This window comes from Charadrius vociferus, unplaced genomic scaffold (genome assembly GCF_000708025.1).
Source record: "Charadrius vociferus isolate BGI_N301 unplaced genomic scaffold, ASM70802v2 scaffold409, whole genome shotgun sequence".
NCBI classification, from domain to species: Eukaryota; Metazoa; Chordata; class Aves; order Charadriiformes; family Charadriidae; genus Charadrius; species Charadrius vociferus.
In genome coordinates this window covers 1,760,755-1,784,909 of record NW_009650082.1, presented here as the reverse complement: position 1 = coordinate 1,784,909, position 24,155 = coordinate 1,760,755, and the positions used below count along the sequence as shown (strand labels likewise).

Below are 24,155 nucleotides of genomic sequence, written 5' to 3'. Positions count from 1 at the left end.
TCCCTCTTCAGTCACCTTGTGAGGGGAACAGCAAGTTCTTCCTTACCGTGCTGCCCACAACTCTGTCCTGGAATGATGAAAATGGGATCCGTGGCTCTTCAGGCCTCTTCATTCTTCTAACTGAGCCTTGTCTCTGCAGTGACTGTGCAAACCTCGAGAAAACCAGGGAAGAGCTACAGCAACAGCTTGATGCAGTGGAGCAAGAAACCTCGCGTCTGCGTCAAATTAACACTGAACTGCAGCTGAAGGAAGATTCAGCCCAGGGGGAAAAGATGGAGCAGCAACAGACCATGGAGAGAGCGCGTCGTAACCAGGAGCTGCTGTGAGCATTAAAGCTTTCTCTGGGCAGGGTGGGGTGTTGCTGGACTTTAGGAGGCCCACTGTAAAAGAATGAATTTTATGTGCTCATCATTTCTAGCATAAAAGGGTGAAAGGAGCACGTGGGCAGGTCTGGCTACCTGCTGACATAGAGCATAGCTGCCTCCCTGGAATGACTTTGTCACCCTTCAAAAAAATCATTCCAAGCCTGACCAGAGTAGTTGATGGCAGGCGTAAGCTGAAACAAGAGGTTCAGACTGGATTTAAGGAGAACACAAAATTGAGCCATGAAGTCAATCACGCAGCGGAACAAACTGCTCAGAGAGGTTGTGCAGATTCCATCCCTGGAAACTTGGGAGGACCCAACTGGATAGAGACTTGAGCAGCCTGGACTGATCCCATAGCTGACCCCCAGCTGAAGATTGGGCTAGAGGCCTCCTGGAGTCCCTGCTGCCTGAATCATCCTGTGATCCTATGATTATTGGTTTGGAAATTCATGCACATCTCCTCCCCAGATAGATTGCAGGCTCTTTCATTGTTTCACTGCTGAAGGCAAGAGTAATTGTGAGAATATTAATCTGGGCTTTAAAGGTCTGTCTTGCCCCAATAAGAACTTTGGAAGGTCTTATATCCAATGTATCAAAAAGGAGGTGTGGGGAGAGAGAGAGAGAACAAGCAATCAGGAAGCTGTTGAGAGTACCTGCATTTTTTTGAAAAGTACTGTGATTTCTGGAAGCTACTTGTACTTTCTCAATGACAAAAGTTTCGCCTACATCAACGACAGAATGACGCAGCTGTAGTCAGGGAGTTCAAGCATTGCAGAGGTGTCAATAAAAAGTCACTGGAAATCAGTCCAACTGCCATCTCTGACATGGAGAACGTACTCTTGGTTTTGGAAATGAAAATGTGTTTACACTCAACACTTGTCTGTCTTTCCCCCTTCGCACAGACTGAAGGACTTAGCGGCACTTGAAGAAAAACATTCCTTATTACAGAGTGAGTTGGTGGTTACGAGAGAGGCACTGGAGGAATCGCACCTTCAGAGGGATCTGCTGAAGCAAGAAAAACGTGAGCTTAGCACGGCCCTGGAGAAGGTATGGTCCCCTTGTGAGAGCAGGACCCCCACAGATGCTGTTTGTGGCAGCAGAAGACAGGGAACATGTTCTTGTCCTTCTTGGGAAGTGGTGCTGAGGCCGCCCAGGCTCTTTGGTGTAGTTGGTCCCCCCGTGCTCGTTGGGAGGGCTGAACTTGGGGGTATGTCAGAGACACGCAGGGGATGTGGAATGTCCGCTGGAAGGCAGGGATTTTCCTGCCTCTGTTGTCATGTTGTTCTTTTGTCTCTTCAGGCAGAGCAGTCAGTGGCAGAACTGACAGTGGCTCAGAACAAGCTGAGTGCTGAACTCACTGATCTGCGTGTGGCAACAGCCAACGTGAGCGGTATCAATGAAGCTCTGGCCCTGGATAAAGTGCAGCTGAACAAAATTGTGCTGCAGGTGAGCAGGGTTGGCAAAGGTCATGGCAGATGTGCATCTCCAGCTGCTGCTGCTTCTCAGAGCTCGTGCCTTCCGACAGCGTGACTGACTGCCGATGGGAATGTTGTTCCTTCTTCTGTCCAAGCCAAACCTTCTTCCTGGTGAGTCTCAGCGTCTTTGATTTGCGGTGTGCTTCTGTGCTTGCAGCTGGAGGGAGAGAATGAAGCTCTGTCGGGTGAAGTGGAGGAGATGGAGAGAGCAAAGATCTCTGCCCAGGAGCAGCTGAGCTTGTGTGAAAGAAGAAATGAAGAGCTCTGCGCAGAGAAAGCACAGCTGGAGCAGCTGCTGAAGAAAGCGGAGGAGCACCAAGAGGGTCTGCGGGTAGAGCTGAGGATCCTGGCAGGGGAGAAGGAAGAAGCCCAAGAGAAACTCATTGAGGTGAGACCCAAAATCTGGTGCTTCTGGGCGGGCGTTTGGCTGTGTGGCTGCATGAAGCCGTATGTGTTGGGTTCTGCCGTGGTTTTGCCAAGGAGACAGTGGGTAGCACTGGAGGTGAGGCGGCTTTGTTTGCTCCTTTTTGGAAATGTGTTGGTGTCTTGCGGAGGTGTTCTGCAGCTGTGGGAGTTGTCCTCCGCTTCTGCAGCCCACAGCACAGGAGCTCTTTGTCCTGTAGCTGCTTCAGCTGTGGCAGTGGGTGGCTCTGCAGAGAGCTCCCGAGAAAGGACTCTGAGTGTATTTTGTTACGCTTTCAGGCTCACGGCCAGCTGGAGTCGGCGAGCAGTGGCCTGGAGCAGTTGCGCCAGGAGTCCTGTGGCCAAGGGCACGCACTGGCCGTGGTGTGTGAAGAGAAGGACTTGCTGGTGCGTGAGAAGGCTGCCCTAGAGGTGCGAGTGGCAGCCATGGAGCGGGACAGACACGGCCTTTGCGAGCAGCTGGCAGAGGGCAGGTAAGGGCAGGGAGGAGACCCTGGGCAGGACAGGGTTTAATGTCTGCAGTGAGTGTGGTGGTAATCATTCCACGAGGGTTTATTGCATCCTGTGTGCTTTCTGGAGGTTTTCACTTCCATGGACAGAAAATGGAAGACTGTCAAGCCAAAAACAACCTGTGTTGTTATTTGGAGGTTATTTTTGTGACAGCTAAAGCTGGCAAAGCTCTCCTGACCCTTGGGCTCATGGTTATGCCCTCTTGTTCATTCTTGTGTGAAGTCCACAGCAAGCCAACTTGGCTCTGAATTGAGTCCTAATTAAACTGTGGAGACGTTTTCTGAAACCGGAAGTTTCTCTCTGGTCATGGTTTCTTTTTCTGTGCATTTGAACATAGATCTTTCCTTATCAAGTAGTTTGATGTGGGATCTTCAGAGTTCAGGGCTATGGCATATGAACATTATGAGTAGGATGCTGCCCTTAAGGGTGAATCCAGACGCTCGTGCTCAAAATCTGGAGGGCCTTCTGTTTCTGACCTAACTTGTGTTAAGCATGGTGCAGGACCCAGAGTTGGTCACAGCAGCAGCAGGGAAACCTCTCTCAAATGCTCACCAGTCTTCAGGGGTTCTTGCCCCTCACTGCCGTCTGGGTCCTGTACTCCTTAGCACATGCTGTTAGAGACAGACCTCATGGAGAAGTTATACAGGGAAGAAATGAGATTCTGTGCTTCTGCTGTATCAGGTTTCTAAGATCAAATGTGACAAGTTCTGCTTTTCCAAAAAAAAAAAAAAAAGAAAGAAAAAAAGGAAAAAAGAAAAGGAAAAAATATTGAGATGTTTGTCCACCTCTTAGGTGTTTTTCAGAAGACTGCTGAACTGGCAGAGCTGTACCTGTACAAATGATGTTTCAGAGAGTGGGGTTTATCGTTTTACCGCTCAGGATGTTATCCTGCTGGCATCCCGTACTCGTGAGACAGTGCTGTGTATTGGAGGAAGCTGGCACACGGGACACTGGATTAGGTCAGGGAGGTAACTGCAGCTCCGGCTTCCAGAGTCGTGTGTGTCATGCGCAGCAGTGGGCTGAAGTCTGTTGGTGTAACAGTTTGCATCTGCGGTACTACAACTTCCCTTTGACAAAGCGATGGGTCATTTGGGCTACTGCCTGCTTAGTTAGCAGCACTTGAGTAAAGGGAGCAAGTTGTTCTCTTGAACTTCCAACGGTATAAACATAAGGATGCCTGTCTTTCCTTTCTGATACTTCTTGTTCAGATGAAATGGAGTTCTGATTTCTCACAAATGCTGCTCCCAGCATGAGATGTATCAATTGATGTATTTCTTTATTCCCTTTTGCACAGAGGGAGTCTGGACACTGGGCTGCCTATAGCTACGCTCTGGACAGCATGCAAAAGTCCCGCATCAGCCAGGGAAAGCCTCTTCGTGTCTCCCCCTGCAGAGCAGCGTGGCAGTGTCGCTGAGGGCTGTGAGCAGAGGCTGGGCTGTTGCTTGCTGGCACAGGCTTTGTGGGCACAGCTGCCCGTGTGTCAGAGATCCCCCACGAGCGATTCCAGATGTGGCTCTTGCACCCCAATTCGGCTGGGCTCTCTGTGTGACGCGGGGTGCTAAGGAGAGCCTGGGCACTGCCTCGGAGGGGCTGCATTGCTGTGGCAGACCTGGCAGAACTGGGCTTTGTATGCACAAGTTTCCATGCAAGGCATTTTCCGTCGGCAGGGGTGGGGATGTGGAAGCCCTTCTTCCTGGAGGAACTCCCTGTGGGTGTGAGGAGTGAGAAACTCCTTTCTCTCCCTCTTGGCGTTTTGCAGGTCAGTGAAGGAGACCCTGGAATCCAGCTTGTTTGAGGCTCAGCAGCACTTATCTCAGCTGGAGATCGCCAAGAGTCATCTTGAAATGCAGCTGCACACAGTCACACAGGCCAAGGAGGTGATCCAAGGTGAGAGGCTGGTGTTTGTGGAGATGCCCCTGCCTGGGGAAGGCGGTATCAAACAGCTCTGTGTCCACAGTGCTTCTGAGGAGTGCAGGAGCTGGAGGGAGATCCCTCCTGCCCTGAACTTCAGATGGCTTCAGGTAGTACAGCCCTCAGCGTTGTTTGTGCGGGCACTGAATGTGCCGTTTGTGCTGTTTGCAGGGGAGGTGAAGTGCCTGCGATGGGAGCTGGAAGCAGAAAGAGATCTCCTGAAGCAGGAACGGGAACAGGCAGCGCAACAGCTCTTGCGGACAGAACAGCAGCATAAGGATACCCTCAGACTTCAGGAATCTGATCACAAAGCGGAGATGAACAAGCTCCTGCAAGACCTGGTAGGAAACAATGTGCTTTTGAATTCTTCCAGCAAGCTTTGTGGGCTGGCATTAGGAGAATAGTAGCCTGAGCATGTGAAATGGCAGCAACCATCTGTCATAGGCCACGCAGTGCTGGGCCAGGCAGCAGAGGCATTGGCTCGTGCTTGAAGGCACGTGAGGGCCCCCAGGACTCTGCTGGGACAGTAGATGCAGCCACAGAGTCAGCGTGGGCGTAAGGCGCATTCAACAACAGGTTGGGTGGTCCCCACCCAAAGCACGGCAGCGGAGGGGTAGGGTCTTTCCAGACTCCTGTCTGCCATGAGTTCGACTCCGAACATTGCTGCCCACTGCAGTCACGGCAACTGCGTTCCTTTCTTTGTGTCCTTTGAGGGCTGACAGAGGTAGTGAAGCATATGGAACGTTCCCCTTGTCCTGGTTCTTCAGAGGGTGGCCTGTCCTGTGGCTTGGGCATCAGGGTACGGTCTCTTTCTGAGCCTGTAGTCCATCTGTACCTTTTCATTGATGAAAAGGGAGGTGAGCTTTGAAAAGAGAGACTCTGAGAACAGAGAGAAATGCTGAGGAGAGAGGTGCTAGGAAACGGGCAGCCATCAGAGAGGGGGAGGTACCATCTCCTTCTGTCCCACCTGCTGACCCTCCGTTGAAGTTCCTTGATAGGACACGCTTGAGGGAGGGCACAAAGCCACTACTGTGCACTGTTCAGGATGGGGGTTGTGGGGCGGATGAAGCTTCACATTGTTTTGAGGAGCTTGGTTGGGACTTCATCTTGAAGTCTTTTCCCGCATTCATCAGGCGAGCGAGCGGGAAGGGCACCGTTCAGAGCTGCGGGAGATGCTGGAGCAATGGCAAAAAGAGAAGGCAGAGGCAGAAGGGGAGCACGCGAAGATGCTGTTTGAGATGAAGCAGAGAGTTGCTACTGTGCAAGCTCAACATGAAGAGGAACGAATCAGAGCAGAAAATGCCAAGCAAGAGGTAAAGAGTGTGAAAGGAGAACTTGTGTGTGTTTTTGCAAGGCTGGAGCTGTGGGATACACACACACACACACACACTTGTGTGTGTTTTTGCGGGCTGGATACTGGGCTGTGTGGAGCATGCCCTCCGTGTTTTCTATGTGGAATTTGGTGAGGAGAAAGGTGAGCAGGGCTATGTCTGGGACTACAAATGAGACCTCTCATAGGAAGCCAGGCAGGAGCGTCACCTTTCAGTTGAGATTTTTGTGCTGCTTTTGTGTTCTGTTTTTTTTTAAGACTTACCTCAGAGTATCTTGACAGTTCTCTTAACGATATCTCTTTGGATATTTACTGATACCCCCAACTGTGTCTCCAGGGATTGAAATGACAGGGCAGCACTCAGAGGTGACAGTGTGTCCCAGTAATGTCAGTACTTTACCCAAGTCTACCGAATCCATGAAAACAGAAGCAATGTTCACCAAACCTCACTTAGAATACAGGGGTTTTCTGAAGGGGCTGCTAGCTTCAGCCCTCTGGCAGCCTTGCATTTTCCCCACTAGTGAGGTGCAGAAGGGGCTGTTGAAAGTCAGTCAGGACACAGCAGAAGAGGAGGGACACCCTCACCAGCAAGGCAAGACACTTGAGAAAAGCCACTCAGTTCCCTGCTAGATGAGTAAGAGTTTGTGGAAAGTTCAGTCACAGATGGACGGTGGATGGACCGTGTTTCTCCTGCCAGTGTCCCTTAGGAAGCTCTGTCTCCAAGGGGGCAGATGAGGAGCAAGGAGAGCAGCAGGACAGTGCTTGGAGAAGGCGTGAGCCCATGCATCTTTGAGTCTCGCCACACAGATTTTGTATGGGAAGTTTCATAGAATCATAGAATTGTCTAGGTTGGAAGAGACCCTTGGGATCATCGAGTCCAACCATCTACCCTACTCTACAAAGTTCTCCTCTACCCCATATCCCCCAACACCACATCTAAACATCTCTTAAACACATCCAGAGATGGTGACTCAACCACCTCCCTGGGCAGCCTATCCCAGTGCCCGACCACTCTTTCTGTGAAAAATTCTTTCCTAATGTTCAGTCTAAATCTGCCCTGTTGGAGCTTGAAGCCATTCCCTCTTGTTCTGTCATTAATTACCTGTGAGAAGGGCCCAGCACCAACCTCTCTACAGTGTCCTTTCAAATAGTTGTAGAGAGTGATGAGGTCTCCCCTCAGCCTCCTCCTCCTCAAACTAAACAGTCCCAGCTCCTTCAACCACTCTTCATATGATTTGTTTGCTGGGCCCTTCACCAGCTCCGTTGCCCTCCTCTGCACTCGCTCCAGCACCTCGATATCTCTCTTGTATTGAGGTGCCCAAAACTGGACATAATACTGGAGGTGTGGCCTCACCAGTGCTACAGGCTTTCAAGCTGTCTTGTCTGTGTTTTGTGTAGGTCCTGCTGGAAAAGGAGCGTGAGAAGAGTGCTGTGTTAGAGAGGCTGCGGCAAAGGGAGGGAGAGCTGAGAGAAGTGTCGCAGCAGCTGGAGCAGCTCAGGCAGGAGGTGAAAGAGCAGCAAGAGAAGGGACAGGTGAGTGTGAGGAGTAGGGGAGGTTGAAAGAAGAGGTGGTTGGCATGTGGCTGTAAGCTGGGAGAGGCAGGGAAGAGAGTGAGGGGCAGGAAGGAGGAGAGAAAAGGCAAGTCCTGGATGTGAGGAGGCGAGGAGTACTGCAGGCCCTGAAAGCCCAGAGCCTGGTAAGCTTCAGAGATGAGCAACAGGAAGGAGGGGTCACAGTGCCAGCAGAGCTGGGTAGCAAAGCAGAAAGAAGCGGCTGAAGGAATGTGCTTTAGAGAGGGAAAGAGGAAAAAGCTGAACCCAATGGCAGGGGCCAGTAACTGCTCTGCATTTGTTTTCACAGAAGGTCACAGAAAAGCTGCAAGCAGAGCTGCAGGAAGCTCAGAGTACGATGAAGGCAGTGGAGAAGAGGCACAAGGAAGAAATCAACACCGTGAGAGAGGAAATGCAGATCCTTCATCAGCAGAGGGATGTCCTACAAAACCAGGTGACTGAAAGAGCATCAGCTACTCTAGGCATCACACAGATGGTCTCTGCCTTTCTTGCCTTTCCATTGTGAAGCAGGCTGATGGGGTAGTCCCTCTGATTGCCATCCTACTGTGGGCTCCATCTCAGCTGCTCTGAAGGAGACTTACTGGTCAGCTGAATCTCAGCTGCTGCCCTGGACAGTTGGGCTTGTCCTTTGGCTTGTTTGCCAGCAACCATCAGAGCAGGCTTCTGCTGGCCTGTTATTGCCAGCCTTGGTTTTTAAGGTGGTGTTTCAGATGAACGTGGGCACTCACTTAGAATTTTAAACAAGTCAGCTGTATCCATTGTGAATCTGTTGAGTAACATGATAGGGTGGAATTTAAAGTTGCCCTTTCCTCACAGTCTGTGATATGGCTGACAGTGAGAAGCTGTAGTCTGACCGCTTTGTTCTGTTTCACTTGAGGTGGAAGAGTTGACATCTCAGCTAGCAGCCTCCGAAGAGTCCCAGCAAGTGATTGGCCGCAAAGCTCAGCGAGATCTGAGTGAGGCACAGGAACTGTCAAGGCAGAAAATGCTGGAGGTTGTGCACCTCCAGAAGATCCTGGAAGAGAAGAGGAGTCAATGGGAGGAGGTAGAACATCAGAACAAGGAGCTTCAAGTGTGTCTGCAGTCTTTGGAGGAGGAAAAGAGTCGGTGGGAAGAAGTGGAGCGTCACAACACAGAATTTCAGACTTCATTGAAGGTCCTGGAGAGTGAAAAAGCCAGGTAAATGAAAGCCTGTGAGGGTCTCCATTCTGTTTCATGGGTTCCCTTTTTCAGATCAGATATGAGCGGCCCTGGCAGCATTTCCTAAAAAGCAGCGTTCTGAACTATCCATGCGGATACATTTAATTCTCTTGGTGTTGTGTTTCATTTTCTTTTCTCTTAATCTTTCAATTACAGTTTTTGTGAAGACAATGGCTTTCAGAGAGTAGTCCTTTCCTTAAAAGGAGGTGTTCTTCTGTTAGGTCAGCATATTAATACTTTTCAATGACGCTTGCAGGATTTTCAAACCTGAATCGCACCAAAGGAGGCAGGACGAGCCACAGTAGAATGAGCTAGATAGATCCATGAGCTCTGCCTTGGGTCCAATAAATTTTAAATATTTGGCATCCGTATCAGTCTTCCATGCTGATACCTTTGGTTTGCAGGAGCCATCCTAAAACGGTGATTTTGAACTAAGCCAGATTTCCCTCTGAGGCACTCAAGAAACAAGAATGCATCTTATCACCGCCTGTTTCCTTGTTGCTCCAGAAATCCCAACAGGTGTCCGGAGAGGCTCGAGCAGGATCTCTGCCAGCCTCAGCAGTTAACGGGTGTTACTGACTGAATGCAAGAGAGAAGAGGAAGGGTAGGTAGACTACTTCAGCTGGTGAAATCCTGCCAGTCTTCAACACATACCTTCATTGAAGAGGAGAAATAGAAGGCAGTGCATTCTTGCTTCCCCTATGCTTATCCAGCATAGGGAATATGCTTATCCAGCATATTATCTAAGGATCGAAGTACCTCCTCCAAGCCTCCATTACCACTTCTGGTATCAGCCTCCGCTTCTTTAGCTGGAAGTAATATGGCTCCTGGCAAGTCTTACAAACCTCCCCAAAGATCACCTTGCTGTCAGTTGCTGCTGTTCCTGCCAGGACATAAGAGCTAGGGGAAGACGATTGCTCTTCCTTATTGACAAAACCTCTCCCTTGGAGACTCATTAGTCAAAAGAAAAATTTTCCTCTTAATGTCAGCATGTCAAGACTTTGTTATGTTTATATTCACATTCCCATCTCAAGAAAGGTAGGGTGTTTAGCCAGTTATTCACCTTTCTTCTGTGGAAACAAGCGCAGAGGGCACATGCTTGAGTGTGACTGCCAGCCTGGCTTAGCACTGAGCAAGCAGCCTGGTTGTTTAGACTAAGCCATTTTCCCCTTGGTGGTGGAAGTCCTAAGAGTTTATTAAATTTTATACCTTGTAGTAATAAGTTGCATGCTCTCTCTTTCAGACTGACTCTGTCTCTGGAAGAGAAGGAACTGAGCCTCAGAACCCTGGAAGAAAACAACCTTGCCCAGCACAATGAGGTGTCTCAGCTTCTTTCTGCTATTCACCAGGCCCAGCAGCTCCATTCAGTTCACAGAAGAGAAATACTTCTCACCCTTTCTCACACACACAGCTGAGGTCTGAAAGCATGAGAACTTGACGGTTCGAGCTTTCCTTTGGGGATGGGGAAACTTCCTTCTGCCCCCTTAGCCTCCAGATACCTGTTTCTAGCTTATTTTCCTGTTTGAATCCTTGGCTTTTGTGCCTTCAGTTTCCAGTGTGTTTTTTGCTTGAAGTAACTTCTCCTTCATTCCTTCCTCTACTGCCTGCTCTGCTGCCTCAGTAACAGCACTGTCCCTGAGGCTCTGTGCATCTGTGTTCCAGATACAGTCACTGCAGGAGGTTGTGCTGGAGAAGGAGGCTGGCCTGGCAACTCGAGAGAAGCAGCTGCTACAGGACCTGGAGGAGTCCCAAGCAGGCGAGCGGGGCTTGAGGGACTCTCTGCGCCTGCTAGAGGCTGAGATGTCTGAACTGCGCTTGAGGCTTTGTAGCACAGAGAACAGAGCAAAGGCATTGGCCGCAGAGTGTCAGCAGGCGAACAGTGCCCGCTGTGAAGCCCAATCCCAGCTGGACAAACTGCGCTTGGTTCTCCACCGCCTGATGTGTGACAGCAGAGACTTAGTCCCTTGGAGTTCAGGTGAGTGCGGAGGTTGGGTGAACAAGTCTATGGAGCATGTATAGGAGAGCAGGTGGAGGGAGGGGTGGTTCTTTGTCATCCCAGTAGGATAGACTCATCCTTTCAGTTGAGGCTGATTCAAGCCTTGGGAAGTCTGGAGAGCCTGACGTCCCTGCAGATAGACAAGTCCGTGTCTGTACATGGAGAAATGACCGGCATCAAAACAAAATAGGGCCCGAATCATGTCAAGTGATAAGCCATGTGCATTCTTCCTTGGGTCACCGCTGACATTAGTGGTCATCAAAATAACATTAGCTTGTGACACACGTCTAGCTGTAACGTCAGCTTTACGATGACGTCAAAGGCACTGCCACCTTCCGCGTATAAAGAGGCCTTGTTTGTTGGAGACCCTTCAGTTCAAGCTTGAAAAGCGTGGCTTCTCTCTTCAGAACAGGGTCACGTCTGGGGCCAGACTGTTTCTCAGGCCAGGGACCTCCCTGCAGAGCTCACTGTGGACAGAGTGACAGCAGCCCTACAAGACCTGCATCAGCACCTGAAGCAGACTCAGCAAGATCAGGTAATGTGTGTCTGGTGCACCCAGAAGTCCTGTCCCTCTGCTAGACTGAAGTGACAAGCAGAGTGCCAAAGCCAGAAGGGGTATACTATCTTGTAGGCCAGGTGGGCTTGCTGCCATGGGGAGCAAGGGGAATCATGATCACATCTGCCGTGACTGTCCAACTGCCCCTTCCTGCCTTGGCTGTTTCGGCCTTAGTGTTTGTACCTCTGTCTGCTGCCAGCAGTGGCTCTGTGAGGTGGCACTTCCCTTTTTACCTCTTTCAGAATGATGCGAGGAAGAAGATACAGGACTTGGAGCTGGAGCTGAGCAAGAGGCAAGCTGAGAGGGATCATTTCAGTGCCCACAATCAAGAGCTGCAGAAACAGTTGGCTCAGAGCCAGGAAGGTATAGCTTCTCCTTTCCAACCCATTGATGCTGTCCTGTCTCACCAGCGGGGATCTCTGATACCACCCCAAGGAACTAGTCACCTCTTCCTTGAATATCCAGGACATCCCAGAGCCTCCAGGGCTACTGGCCTCTCTGCATCATAGCTGGACAGGCATCTCTGCTCCTTTCTCTGTCATTTGTTTTCCTACACTCCACATCAGAATTGCTTTTTCATGTCACTTAATCTCATTTCCTCTCTATCTGTAGTCCTTCTTGCTTCAGGTCTCGGTGCTGGTATGATGCTCAGTTGTTCTTGCCTTGCTGTTGTCCTAGCATCACGAACTATTTCCTTCCTTCTTTTTTTCTGCCAGTGCACAACGTATTCCCCTAGCATTCTTTTGGACAAACACCACAGTGCATTTTCAAGCACAACATTGACATCTGTTCTTCTCTCTAACATCTCTTAAGTCTTGCTGGTCAATGAACTGTGTCATAGTCAGTCTTCACTTTTGCTGCTTCTTCCTTTTCCTTTAGGGCACAAGATCTGACTCTTACCTCCTGTCGCTGTCCTTGTTTCCTCGATGTCGGTTCTACCTGCTTCTAGCACTGTGAGCAATGCACTACTGTGCCCTTAGCCCTGGCCTTTCAAGAAGCAGAAGAGCAAACACATTTTCATATTCTTCTGAGCCTTGCCATTTATGTTCCTTTTTTCTCCCTGAAAGTTTCCTTTCTTTATTTCTGCTTTCAAGGTCCTTGGGGGCTTAGGGCCTGGAAAACACAGGCAGGCAGATAAGGGAATGATGTTTTCTCTGTAGGATGCAAATCAGTTTGGTTTTGCTTTGCTTTTCACCTTCTCCTTCACCTTTTCTGCTGCAGAGACACAGGTGGCAGAATGCAAGAGGAACTCTCTACAGGCTGCCCTGCAGGAAGAGGCTGCTGCTCGAAAGGAGGAGGCTATGGCTCTACATCAAGAGGTGGCATCTTTGGAAAGGAAACTGGAGAGGGCTGAGAAGCAAAGGCAGGATGTCCTGGTGAGGCTGGCAGATGCTGTGAAGGGCAATTTCTTACATATTTTTTGGCCTTTTGTTAATAATTGTAAGAAGCAACATTTTCCAGCAGAGAGCTGATTTTGGGTGGTCTTGTACAAGTTCAGTCCACACTCTCTCTTCAGTCTACCCGGCTCTCAGGCTTTCTTCCCCAGGTGTGCATTTATAGGCACTGTTACATACAGGACACTATCCTAGACATCTGAGCCCATGCAGCTGCTCTGACAGGATCAGTATTTTCCCACTTCTCCATTTACAATGACTCCAAAAATCAGTTATGGACAAAGTTTGATAAATACAGCATGGTTCCCAAATCTTTATTGAGTGACAGGAGAAAATTTACATTTTTCAGCAAAGTAAAAGAGAGCATCTGTTGTTCATTTCAGTGACCAGTCCAGCCCAAACCATGACAACATCAAACAAGGAAACCAACTGAATAGCGCCAATATTCTCCTAAAAGCTCCAACTTCAGCCCTTGACTACCGCTGGAGTGGGAGTTCAGATTTAGTATGAAAGCCCAAGATATGTAGATGGAATTAATTGAATCTTCTCCTCCCTATTTTCCAGCATGAACGAGACAAACTGCAAGCAGTTAAAGAAAAACTGGATTGGGAGCTAAAAATTCTTCAGGAATCAGTGACAGCCTCTGAAACCCGAGCAAATACAGCAACAGATGTGAACCACTCCCTTGCACAAGAACTCCACACTACACTGTCCGTGTTAAAAATCAAAAATGAGGAAGTGGAAACGCAGTGGGAGAAAATCCAGATGCTCCAGAAAGAGGCAGCAGAGGTAAAAGCTTTGCAGGAGAATCTCACTCATATGACTGCCATCCTGTCCGAGAGGGAGGGAGAAATGAAGTTATGCCAGGAAAAGATGAGAATGCTGGAAAAGCAGAAAGAAATGGATAAAACTACTCTTGATCAGGTTATTAAGGACATAATGGAGAAAAAAGAGAAGACAGAATCCCAGCAAGAATGCATACAGGAGCTGGAGAAGCAGCAAGAAAGACAAAGGATTGCTGTAAGAAAAATGAGCAAAGAGCTGGAGCAGAGAGACCAGGAGATCAGATCCCAGCAAGAACTGATAGCAGAGCTGGAGAAACAGCGAGAAATGCAGAGGACTGTGGTGAGCAAGATGAGCAAAGAGCTGGAAGAGAGAGACCAGGAGGTCAGATCCCAGCAAGAAGAGATACGGGAGCTGGAGAAACAGCGAGAAACGCAGAGGAGTGCCTTCAGCAAGATGAGCAAAGAGCTGGAGGAGAGAGACCAGGAGGTCAGATCCCAGCAAGAACTGATAGCAGAGCTGGAGAAGCAGCAAGAAACGCAGAGAACTGCTGTCAGCAAGATGAGCAAAGAGCTGGAGCGGAGAGACCAGGAGATCAGATCCCAGCAAGAACTGATAGCAGAGCTGGAGAAACAGCGAGAAATGCAGAGGACTGTGATGAGCAAGATGAGCAAAGAGCTGGAAGAGAGAGACCAGGACGTCAGATCCCAGCAAGAAGAGATACGGGAGCTGGAGAAACAGCGAGAAACGCAGAGGAGTGCCTTCAGCAAGATGAGCAAAGAGCTGGAGGAGAAAGACCAGGAGGTCAGATCCCAGCAAGAACAGATACCGGAGCTGGAGAAACAGCAAGAAACGCAGAGGACTGCGGTGAGCAAGATGAGCAAAGAGCTGGAGGAGAGAGACCAGGAGGTCAGATCCCAGCAAGAACTGATAGCAGAGCTGGAGAAGCAGCAAGAAACGCAGAGAACTGCTGTCAGCAAGATGAGCAAAGAGCTGGAGCGGAGAGACCAGGAGATCAGATCCCAGCAAGAACTGATAGCAGAGCTGGAGAAACAGCGAGAAATGCAGAGGACTGTGATGAGCAAGATGAGCAAAGAGCTGGAAGAGAGAGACCAGGACGTCAGATCCCAGCAAGAAGAGATACGGGAGCTGGAGAAACAGCGAGAAACGCAGAGGAGTGCCTTCAGCAAGATGAGCAAAGAGCTGGAGGAGAAAGACCAGGAGGTCAGATCCCAGCAAGAACTGATAGCAGAGCTGGAGATGCAGCAAGAAACGCAGAGAACTGCTGTCAGCAAGATGAGCAAAGAGCTGGAGCGAAGAGACCAGGAAGTCAGATCCCAGCAAGAAAAGATACGGGAGCTGGAGAAACAGCGAGAAACGCAGAGGACTGCGGTGAGCAAGATGAGCAAAGAGCTGGAAGAGAGAGACCAGGAGGTCAGATCCCAGCAAGAAGAGATACAGGAGCTGGAGAAACAGCGAGAAACGCAGAGGACTGCGGTGAGCAAGATGAGCAAAGAGCTGGAAGAGAGAGACCAGGAGGTCAGATCCCAGCAAGAAAAGATACGGGAGCTGGAGAAACAGCGAGAAACGCAGAGGACTGCGGTGAGCAAGATGAGCAAAGAGCTGGAGGAGAGAGACCAGAAGATCAAATTCCAGGAGGGGAAAATAATGATTCTAGAACAACATGGTACATCACAAGTCAGAAATCTGCTTGTGGATCTTGATCATATGAGAGAAAACTTGAAGGAGAAAAACTTAGAGCTTATGTGTCTGACTCAGCAGATAGAAGAACTGGAAATGGAGAGAGAAGAGGTGAAATCTCTGCACACAAACCTTGAACACCTGAGGGCAGTTCTTAAGGACAGAGAGAACGAGTGTGATTCTAAAAGGGATCAGTTAAGACTCTTGCAGCAGTACAAGGAACAGCAAGAGGGGCACCTGCAAGAGCTTCATGGTAAAGTAGAAAAGTTGACACTTTCTTTATCTAAAAAAGATCAAGAGCTTGAGTCACAACACAAGCAAATCCAGGAAGCTAAAGAAGGCCTGGAAATGCGGTTAAGGACTGTCCGTGACCAACTGGAGCAGGCCTTAGAAACCTTAAAAGAAAAGGACAGGCTCATAGACGTCCAAAAGCAACAAGCAAAGAATTATGAGGAAAAAACAGAAGAACAGATGAATGTCTTACACAGAGACTTACAATACACTAAGGCAATACTGAAGGAAAAGGAATTCATGATTCAATCTCAGAAGGAAGTGATTGTGGCCTTACAAAAACAAGAACAGAACTCTGAACAGCAGAAGGAAACTCTGCAGCATCTTCAAGTGGAACTAAAAGAACAAGAACAAGAAATTTTATCCCTTAGACAGCAATGTGAGGCATGCAAGGAAAAGGAGGAAAAGCATGAAGCGGAGCAAACAAATCTTCAAGCAACAAATCTGACTCTGAAAGAAAGAGAAGAAAAGATACGTGTTCTGGAGGAGGCTATCTCTAAGCTTCAACAGCAAAAGGAGGAGGCAGTGATGCAGGCTAAAGCCATAATGCAAAAACTAGAGTACGCTGAGTCTTCTATAGAAGCTAGAGATCAAGAGATAGTGTCTTTGCAAGAGCGTATCCAGGACCTCCAAGAGCAGAAGGAGTTAGAAGGCAAGCAGGTCAAGAGTCTCCAGCAGGATCTAGACAAAATGACCAAAATAGTGAAGGAGAACCGTTTGGAGTTCCTCAGGCAGACAGAACAAATGAACATGTTCCGGCTTCATGGCGAAAGCATGAAAGTAGAACTAACATCATGCCGGAAGCAAGTGAATCTGCTGCAGGAAGCGGTGAGGAAGAGAAATGAAGACAATGAAACTCTTATGCAAAACCTCCAGCACCAAGAACAAGAACTGAAGACCTTGCAGAATCTCCAGCTTAGGCTAACTGAGAAGAATGAAGAGGTTAGACACCACAGAGAGCAAGAGAAGCTCCTGGAAGAAGCCTTGCCTGAGAGGGAACAAGAGACTGAGGCTCAAGGTGAGCAAAAAGAGTTAGAAGAGGAAATAAGAGGTCTTCGGGAAGATCTGCAGCATGTTCAGCAGACTCTGACAAAGAAGGATGAAGAGATCAAGTCCCAGAGAGACAGAGTCAGGTCTTTAGAGAAGACTCTGGCAAGGAGGGAACAAGAGCTGAGGAGGCAGAGTGGACTCCTGAAACAATTGACATCAGCTTTGCGATGGAAAGGTGATGATGAGACGCTAAAGAAACAACTGCAGAAACTCCGAAAGTGGGAGGAAGAGGAGGCAGAGAAGAGGAGAGTTCTCCAGGAGAGAGAGGGTCTCTTGCAAAGGCAGAAGGAGCTCACCCAGCAACTGGAAGATGAGCGGAAAGCAAAGCAGGAAGCAGTGGAGCGTGTGATAGCTATTTTGAAGCAGACCGAAAGCGGAGAAATGGAATGGAAGGAGAAGGCACAAGCACTGACTCGCGCCCTTTCCAAGAGCGAAATGTCCAACAAGACTCTGAGGGAAGAAATCGCCGTCCTGCAGAGTATGGTTTCCGAGAGGGACAGGGACCGGTTCCATCTTCAGGTAGGCACTGTGACTGATCATCAGTTTACTACCATCACAGCATCCCAGACTGGTCAGGGCTGGAAGGGCTCTCTGGAGCTCACCCAGTGCCACCCCCTGCCAGAGGAGGGGCACCTCCAGCAGTGGCACAGGACGGCGTCCAGGCGGGTTTGGAATGGCTCCAGAGGGGGAGACTCCCCCACCTCTCTGGGCAGCCTGTGCCACTGCTCTGCCACCCTCAAAGTAAAGCAGTTCCTCCTCATGTTTAGATGGAACTTCCTATGGTCAGGTTTGTGCCCATTACCTCCATATCTTGTCCTATCACTGGGCACGACTGAACAAAGACTGTTCCCATCCCCCTGGCGCCCTCCCTTTAAGTATTTATAAGCATTAATAAGATCCCCCCCGAAGTCTTTTTTTCTCCAGACTGAAAAGCCCCAAGTCCCTCAGTCTTTCCTCGTAAAAGAGATGTTCCAGTCCCCTCATCATCTTTGTAGCCCTTTGCTGGACCCTCTCCAGCAGTTCCTTGTCCTTCTTGAACTGGGGAGCCCAGAACTGGACACAATACTCTGCAGTACCCTACACTTGCCCTTGTTGAACTTCATTAGGTTCCTCTCTGCCCAACTCTCCAGCCTGTCCAGGTCTCACTGTAAGGCGGCACAGCCTTCTGGCGTGTCAGCCACTCCTCCCAAACTTGCTGATGGTATACGCTGTCCCTTCAGTGTTTATGAAGGATGCCAAAGGTCTTTCCCATCAAGGTATGGGCATATATATATTCCCGTAAATACCTGACCTGCTTGGCCAAAGAAACCCCATTGCAGGCAGCAGGCTTGCCTGTCTGCAGAGCTGCGGCCAGAGACCATCCCCCTGCTCGACTGTGTTCTGTCAAGCCCAGAACTACTGCCAGAACTGTGGAGCTGCTGTTGAGATTAACGCGAGTACCAAAGTTGGGGGTGGGGAGTGGGTTCTCTCCTCTCTCGGCAAGCTGAACCCCCGTGTGGTGGTTTGGGATTGTCACGGGAAGGAAAGGGCAGAGTTGAGCAAAGTCGTGTACTAAACTGAGTAGAACTTTGTAAGGATGGCTGAAGGGCAGCGACAGTGGTGGTGCTTAGAGGATGCTTTGAGAGATGGAGATGTGTGAGGTACAGCTTTTCCAGAGTATTGAAGGGAATGCAATTGGTACCATTGCCTGGTGAGGCTGAAGGCTTCGTTGGGCGTCCAGCACGTGCTTGTGCCGCAGTCCAAAAAGCACAGAGGCAAATTTGTGTGGATTTCTCCAAGGTGATCTGACCCGGGTAGTGCTGGCGGAACTGCTGCAACAGCCCATCCTCAAACTTGGCTGGGACCCTGCCATTATTTTAGCATTCTGTTAGTATATGGTCATATAAATTATGCTGCTAATAAAATACTGTATCTATGCATTATACATTTCCACATTATTTGAGAAATAGTACTACTGGCCTGATCAGAATGATGACAGGTATTGTGTTCTGTTGATGGGAAGCAGAGAAGGGACGAGAGCAGGAAACGTGAAAACAATGGGAGATTCCAGTTGCATCCGTCTAGATCAGGTATGCAACAGCGTTAGATGGGGCAATGCAGTTGCAGCCATATAGATCGGTGTGGTGGAGAGAACAAACCCAGAGTATTTTATCACTGCAGAAACACATATTCACCCACATCTTGCATGTTCGTCCAAGGACAGAGAGTAGAACTACGGGCAGGAAAATATACAGTGGAGGTCAAAAAGGATGACCAAAGATGTTATATAGCTTTCCTAAGAGGAACCTGTAAATGTGGAAGTCTTGAAGATGGACAAGAAATGGCTGAGAGAGGGAGCTGGAAATACTGCAGACATTTGTAAAACCATTAAGTGGTGGAATAGGAAATGAATATTTCCAGTCTCTCTCTGAACAGAATGGGGGACATTGAACAAAACCAGCAGGCAGCGTGTCCAGAAAAAACAACTCCAAGGTCCAAAATTTCTTCAGGGTGATCTGGAGGAGGGCCTCTAGGAAGGGAGTGTGTTGTTTTGGCCTTTGGAGCAGGAGGAGAAGATGGGACACAGCACTGTCCGTTCCTGAGTCCAGTGACTCTCCGAGACGTGTCGATTGTGGCCCTTCTAAGCTTTCTGTGGCACCAGCTCACGTCATCTCCTCTCTGAATTCCCAGCAGCCTGTTGCAGAAGGGCAGCAGCTACCATGGCCCTCAGAGAAGAGACTCCTGTCGGAGCGGGTGGAATGTCTGGAGCGAGCAGTGGCACAGCTGGACCTGGAGAAGATGGAGCTGAAGATCTACAATGCTGACCTCAGGAGGATTCTTGAGGAGGTAAAACAGGCTGTTGCTGCCTCTGCAAAGCCTCCCGGTCCTCTGGAAGACACTGCATTCCCACAGACAGCACTTTGGAGTCCTCTGCTTATTTCCTTCCCTCTGCCCCTTTCCCCTGTGGACACACACTTTTGTCTTTTCCCTCTCTTCTGGCACCCCGCTGCCTTCGCAGATGCACCTTCACTGCGGTACCCCCCTTCTTGCCCCACTGTCCCCATACACACCCACTTGCCCCCAACGTTGTGGGGTGCAGTGAACAGTCTCTGAGCAGAGAGCTCCTTGCCCTGCTGTCCAGAGGTGCCTTTGCTCCTTGTTTGGTGGCAGGTTTCTGTGACCCTTTCTGCTCTCCAACATGCAGGTGGAACGTGAGCGGAGGAGACTGAAGAGCCTTTGCAGAGGTCGGTCGCTGCCAGATGCAGGTGGAGTTTTTCTTGCTGAGGCTGAGCAGCACGAGATGCCTGCTTCTAGCCAGGTGAGACCCTTCCTTGGTGGAGGAGGCTCTGGCCGTACTGCGGAAGGATGGCAAATCCCAGTGGCAGCAGCCCCCAGGGTAGACCTCACGGAAGTTGAAGACAGTGGCCCTGACCAAAGTGGAGACCAAAAAGAAATCCTTGCCTTTCCTTCACAGGAGGACTTCAACGCACACTGCAGTCGTTGAGTAGCTGAGTTGCAGAACCAGGTGAGAAGCAGGAAAGCTCTCATCAAAAGTGGCTGTGGCTGTAGTGATGGGCACAACTTTGGCCGATGCCACAGTCCGAGTTTGGTTTGGCTGTCGGGAAGGGAGTCCAGCAGGCAGTGGGAATACCCAGTCAGACACGTCTGTTGGCCACGGCCAAACAGCATCATTCACCGCGGTCTGGTCTCTGACGTGCCCACAGGTCAGGCAGGGTGGGAGAGGGAGTGGAGGAGACTCAGACAACTGGAACTCGCTGGAAAACAGAGTGTTCGAAGGACATTCCCCTTGAGCCTGCCTCATCTCATTGACTGTTTCCATTTTCCCCTGACTCAGTTAACAGTGGAGCTTGCATTGTATCACCACCAGGGATCTGAGGCAGTGCCAGAGCTTACATACTTCAGGCAGTCATTTGTCTCGTGTTGCTGTGCTGTGCTCATCATGATCCCAGTATTGGACCGAGTCAGAGACCCAAGCTCTGTATGGACATTTGTTTTACCAGTGTAAGAATGTATATTCCAGCTGCTGAAACCTATTGCATCCTTTGACAGTGGCACTGGCAGTAGTTGCCGGAGTAATGTTCCATGTACTTTTATGAGTCTGGTACACCCTGGTCTCCCTGAAGAGGTGAATCTTCACCAGCTGTCAGGGAAAAACGCATGTAAGATTTGTGTGAGCAAAGTACACAATGGTTAGCTCTGGCAGGGACGCCAAGAATACTGCTGAAACCATCAAGTTCTATCTTAAAGGGTCTTCCTCATCTCGGTGACCCGTCCTGTTTTCCTTTTCCACGTGCTCGCTGCCAAGTTCTTAACCTCGATGATAACAGAACAGCTCTTCAGTGCCCGGGGTAAGCAGCAGCCCTCCTGCTGAGGAAGAAGCCTGTGGAACTGAGGGGGCAGCAGCCCACATGTGTCTTTTGGAAGAAGGAGTTGGGTTACTGAATGCTGTCAGAACCTCTCTCGTTCATGTCCACGTGAGGTCTGGGTGTTGTGTGTGTGAATGGTGTGCCAGAAAGAAGTGGAAGTGTTGGTAATGTGAGGTGAGGGTGACTCTGGGAAGGTGTGAGTTCCATTGCAGGAGGAGCAAGTGTTTGTCGGGGCGGGCGTCAGAGGGTGTGTCTTCCCCGACAGCCGCTCCCGTGGAGCTGCGGATGGGCCCAAGCGCGTGGGCTTGTCTGAGCTCGGCCTTTTGCCTCTTTCAGGTGTCCCTTCTGCAGACGCAGCTGGTGCAAGAACGAAAATACAAGCAGGACTATATTGAGTGCTGTGCAAAGACCAACCAGGAGCTGTCAGACCTTCACCAAGAGCTGGCTAACTCCTTAGCAGCTGTGGTCAGGGAGCCCGAACCTGCTGTTCTGGAAGCAGAGGCCCAGAAGCTTGATCAGTCTCTGAACGTCAACTTGGCACCAGTATCTCTGGACCATCAGTCTCCTGAGAGACAGCCATTGCATTCAACAGCCACATGCACCAGAAGCGATGACCTGAGGTAACAGGACCAGTGCACAGCAAAAGGCCTCAGTGGGAGCCACATCGGGGACCTGCTGTACCAGGTGAAGTGTGGCAGGGGCTTGGTTCAAGGCCTGAGTCCCAAAGCAAGACAGCAGTTCAGAGCACAGTGTTCAGAGAGCACAACAGCAACAGTGGTGGGACAAAACTGGTGCTGGCTGGTGTGGATGGGCTCAGGCGTAGGCCTGGAGAAGCGGGATGAACCTGATGAGCAAGTAAAATTTCTCCTTTTCCAAAGCACTCCATCACAACCTGCCTCCTCAGTCTCCACACAGCCCTCCACATGAGGTTGTTCCTGTCAGTTTTTGTACTGTATACAAAGACTTTGTGTCTGCTTTCATTTTTTCAATACACTTCTCCAAAAGTGTATTTGAGTGTATTTCTCTGAGCAGAAATCTCCTTGGAATGATGTCCTCTTACTGCTCTTTCTTCAGTACTGCTCCAGCTGTGCTTTCTCTGCGCAGAGCTCTTCATTTCTTCTTTCACACAAGCTCAGCTGCTCCTGGGCAGAGATCTTTGCTCTCTCCATCTCCTCCACTTCACCCGACAGAGCTTCATTCTCTCCCTCCAGCTGCAAGCACAGAAGCACACCGCAAATCAAAGACGCTGAGACTCACCAGGAAGAAGGTTTGGCTTGGACAGAAGAAGGAACAACATTCCCATCGGCAGTCAGTCACGCTGTCGGAAGGCACGAGCTCTGAGAAGCAGCAGCAGCTGGAGATGCACATCTGCCAAGACCTTGCCAACCCTGCTCACCTGCACCACCAGTTCCTTCAGATGCACTTTATCCAGGACCAGAGCTTCACTGGTCCTGCTCACGTTGGCTGTTGCCACACGCAGATCAGCGAGTTCAGCACTCAGCTGCCTCTGAGCCCCTCTCAGCTCTGCCACTGACTGCTCTGCCTGGAGAGAACAATTTCTGTGACCTGACGTGAGAAATGAATAGCAACACATGCTAAAACATCGAATAGTGATGAAAACTAAAATAAAATATGAACAAAGTCTATGCTGCAAAAATACCTCTCGGAATAAACTGCTCAGCCTCCAGTGGTCAGCTGAGAACACAGCACCTCCTTACTCACGGCTCCAGCTCGGCAGCTCATTCTGAAGACGGGGGAGACCCCCGACCTGCCTCCCCCCACACTGCCTACGGCAGCTCAGCGCCCGCCCTCGGCGATGGGTCGGGAGTCTCCGCCGGCAGAGAGAGACAAGAGACTTTGGGCCGCTCTTGGGCCACTGCACTGGGAAGGCCACAAGCCCACCTCTGCAGCCAGCAGCTCTCAGGGGAGGGCAGCCCGGAGGAGGCAGCGGGGGTGCGGAGGCAGGGCAGGCCCTCCTGGGCCGCCTCTTCCATGGGGCAACCAGCCTTGGCCCCAAATTGGGGCTCTTCACCTGCTGTGCAACAACCAGTTGACACAGAGTCGAGGGATTCTCTGCAGAATGGGGGGCCGGGCGGTTAACACCAGCCAGCACAGCACACAGGCTGACACATTTCCCCTTAATTAGCGTGCTCCTTATGGACAAAAGGCCCAGTTCAGTTCTAATTTCGGGAGGTCAGCTCACTTTCAAAGTTCTACTACAAGTTTATACAAAGCCCTATGTCACTTTTAAACCACATTTTTTCAACATCACTGGTGTCACCAAAATCAGGAATGAACCTCTTCACACCAATGCAGTCTATAAGAAGGCGGCATTCTTTATTCAGTGCTGGGGACACGGGGGATCTCTACACCCAACATGTCCCTCCAATACGAGATTCATTGCGACTTACATCTATACAGAATACGCATCGTCATTGCATCTCCCGGAACTCATTTCCATACTCATTACACTTCCCAGAACTCATAATAATATTTATATCACGCGCGCATTAAGTCCATTAGGGGCTTCACAGGGGGTCTTGGGGTGGTGTCCAGTGGTGGCACAGGAGTGAACTGTGGGTGAACTCTTGGTTGTCCTCTCTTGGAGTATCCGTTTGCCACTCTTGGGCCACTATGGCGGGTTTGGGCCAACGATATTAGAGGAACCCTTTGTGTGCACTGGGGAGATAGAAGCTTTTGCAATTACGGACGTGGCATGAGGTGGTATTCTTCACTGTTTGTTCTTACTCATAATTGCAAAAATGGCATTTAATTGCAAGAAATTCTAATTACTCATTTACATATTTGCTAGACTCTGAGTTCCTAGTTGTAACACTAGTAGAAGCTTTTCCGAACCTGCATGTTTACCAACCACTCTCTATTTTGTCCTTCCAAAATAGTTCAAAATGGCTTTTAATAACAAGAATGTAAAACCCCACTGTGACTCGGAGACAAATGTAAACAGGACAACTGCACCCCCATTGCCCAAAGCAACACAGAACACGTTCTGCAGCTTGGAAAGGCTGACCCACAGGGCACTTGGCCCCCCGCCTTGCCCTGCAGGACCTGACTCGAGGATGGGTGGCCTCCGGCACAGGGGCAGTGCCCAAAAGCCACGCTGGCCATGCACCACAGAGAAACCCCCAACCTGCCATCCTCCGGGGAGCGGCCCCACCGTGTAGGAAATGCAGGGGGCCCTGGTGTGGGGCCGTACTCACCCACAGACTCGGG

General features: G+C 50.0%; 2 protein-coding genes across 2 annotated transcripts in view; both read left to right on the top strand.

The window, feature by feature from the left end:
• The window catches only part of CEP250 (centrosomal protein 250kDa), a 29,490-nt gene extending 7,942 nt beyond the window's left edge, over nucleotides 1–21,548 (top strand). Inside the window, 22 exon segments of the mRNA XM_009892120.1 lie at nucleotides 140–322; nucleotides 1,268–1,412; nucleotides 1,665–1,811; nucleotides 1,998–2,228; nucleotides 2,543–2,736; nucleotides 4,533–4,660; nucleotides 4,856–5,025; nucleotides 5,818–5,997; nucleotides 7,413–7,547; nucleotides 7,876–8,019; nucleotides 8,464–8,765; nucleotides 10,030–10,188; nucleotides 10,445–10,761; nucleotides 11,190–11,317; nucleotides 11,581–11,701; nucleotides 12,560–12,714; nucleotides 13,297–14,319; nucleotides 15,160–17,076; nucleotides 19,228–19,383; nucleotides 19,742–19,855; nucleotides 20,012–20,062; nucleotides 21,261–21,548. Coding sequence (XP_009890422.1) covers nucleotides 140–322; nucleotides 1,268–1,412; nucleotides 1,665–1,811; nucleotides 1,998–2,228; nucleotides 2,543–2,736; nucleotides 4,533–4,660; nucleotides 4,856–5,025; nucleotides 5,818–5,997; nucleotides 7,413–7,547; nucleotides 7,876–8,019; nucleotides 8,464–8,765; nucleotides 10,030–10,188; nucleotides 10,445–10,761; nucleotides 11,190–11,317; nucleotides 11,581–11,701; nucleotides 12,560–12,714; nucleotides 13,297–14,319; nucleotides 15,160–17,076; nucleotides 19,228–19,383; nucleotides 19,742–19,855; nucleotides 20,012–20,062; nucleotides 21,261–21,548 — 6,388 coding nt within the window.
• On the top strand, nucleotides 14,392–15,138 carry LOC104292691 (centrosome-associated protein CEP250-like; the record flags this gene model as incomplete). Its single annotated transcript, XM_009892105.1, has 1 exon — nucleotides 14,392–15,138. A coding segment is annotated over exon 1 (747 nt), but the record flags the coding sequence as incomplete, so codon positions are not given.
• Nucleotides 21,549–24,155: the final 2,607 nt, after the last annotated feature.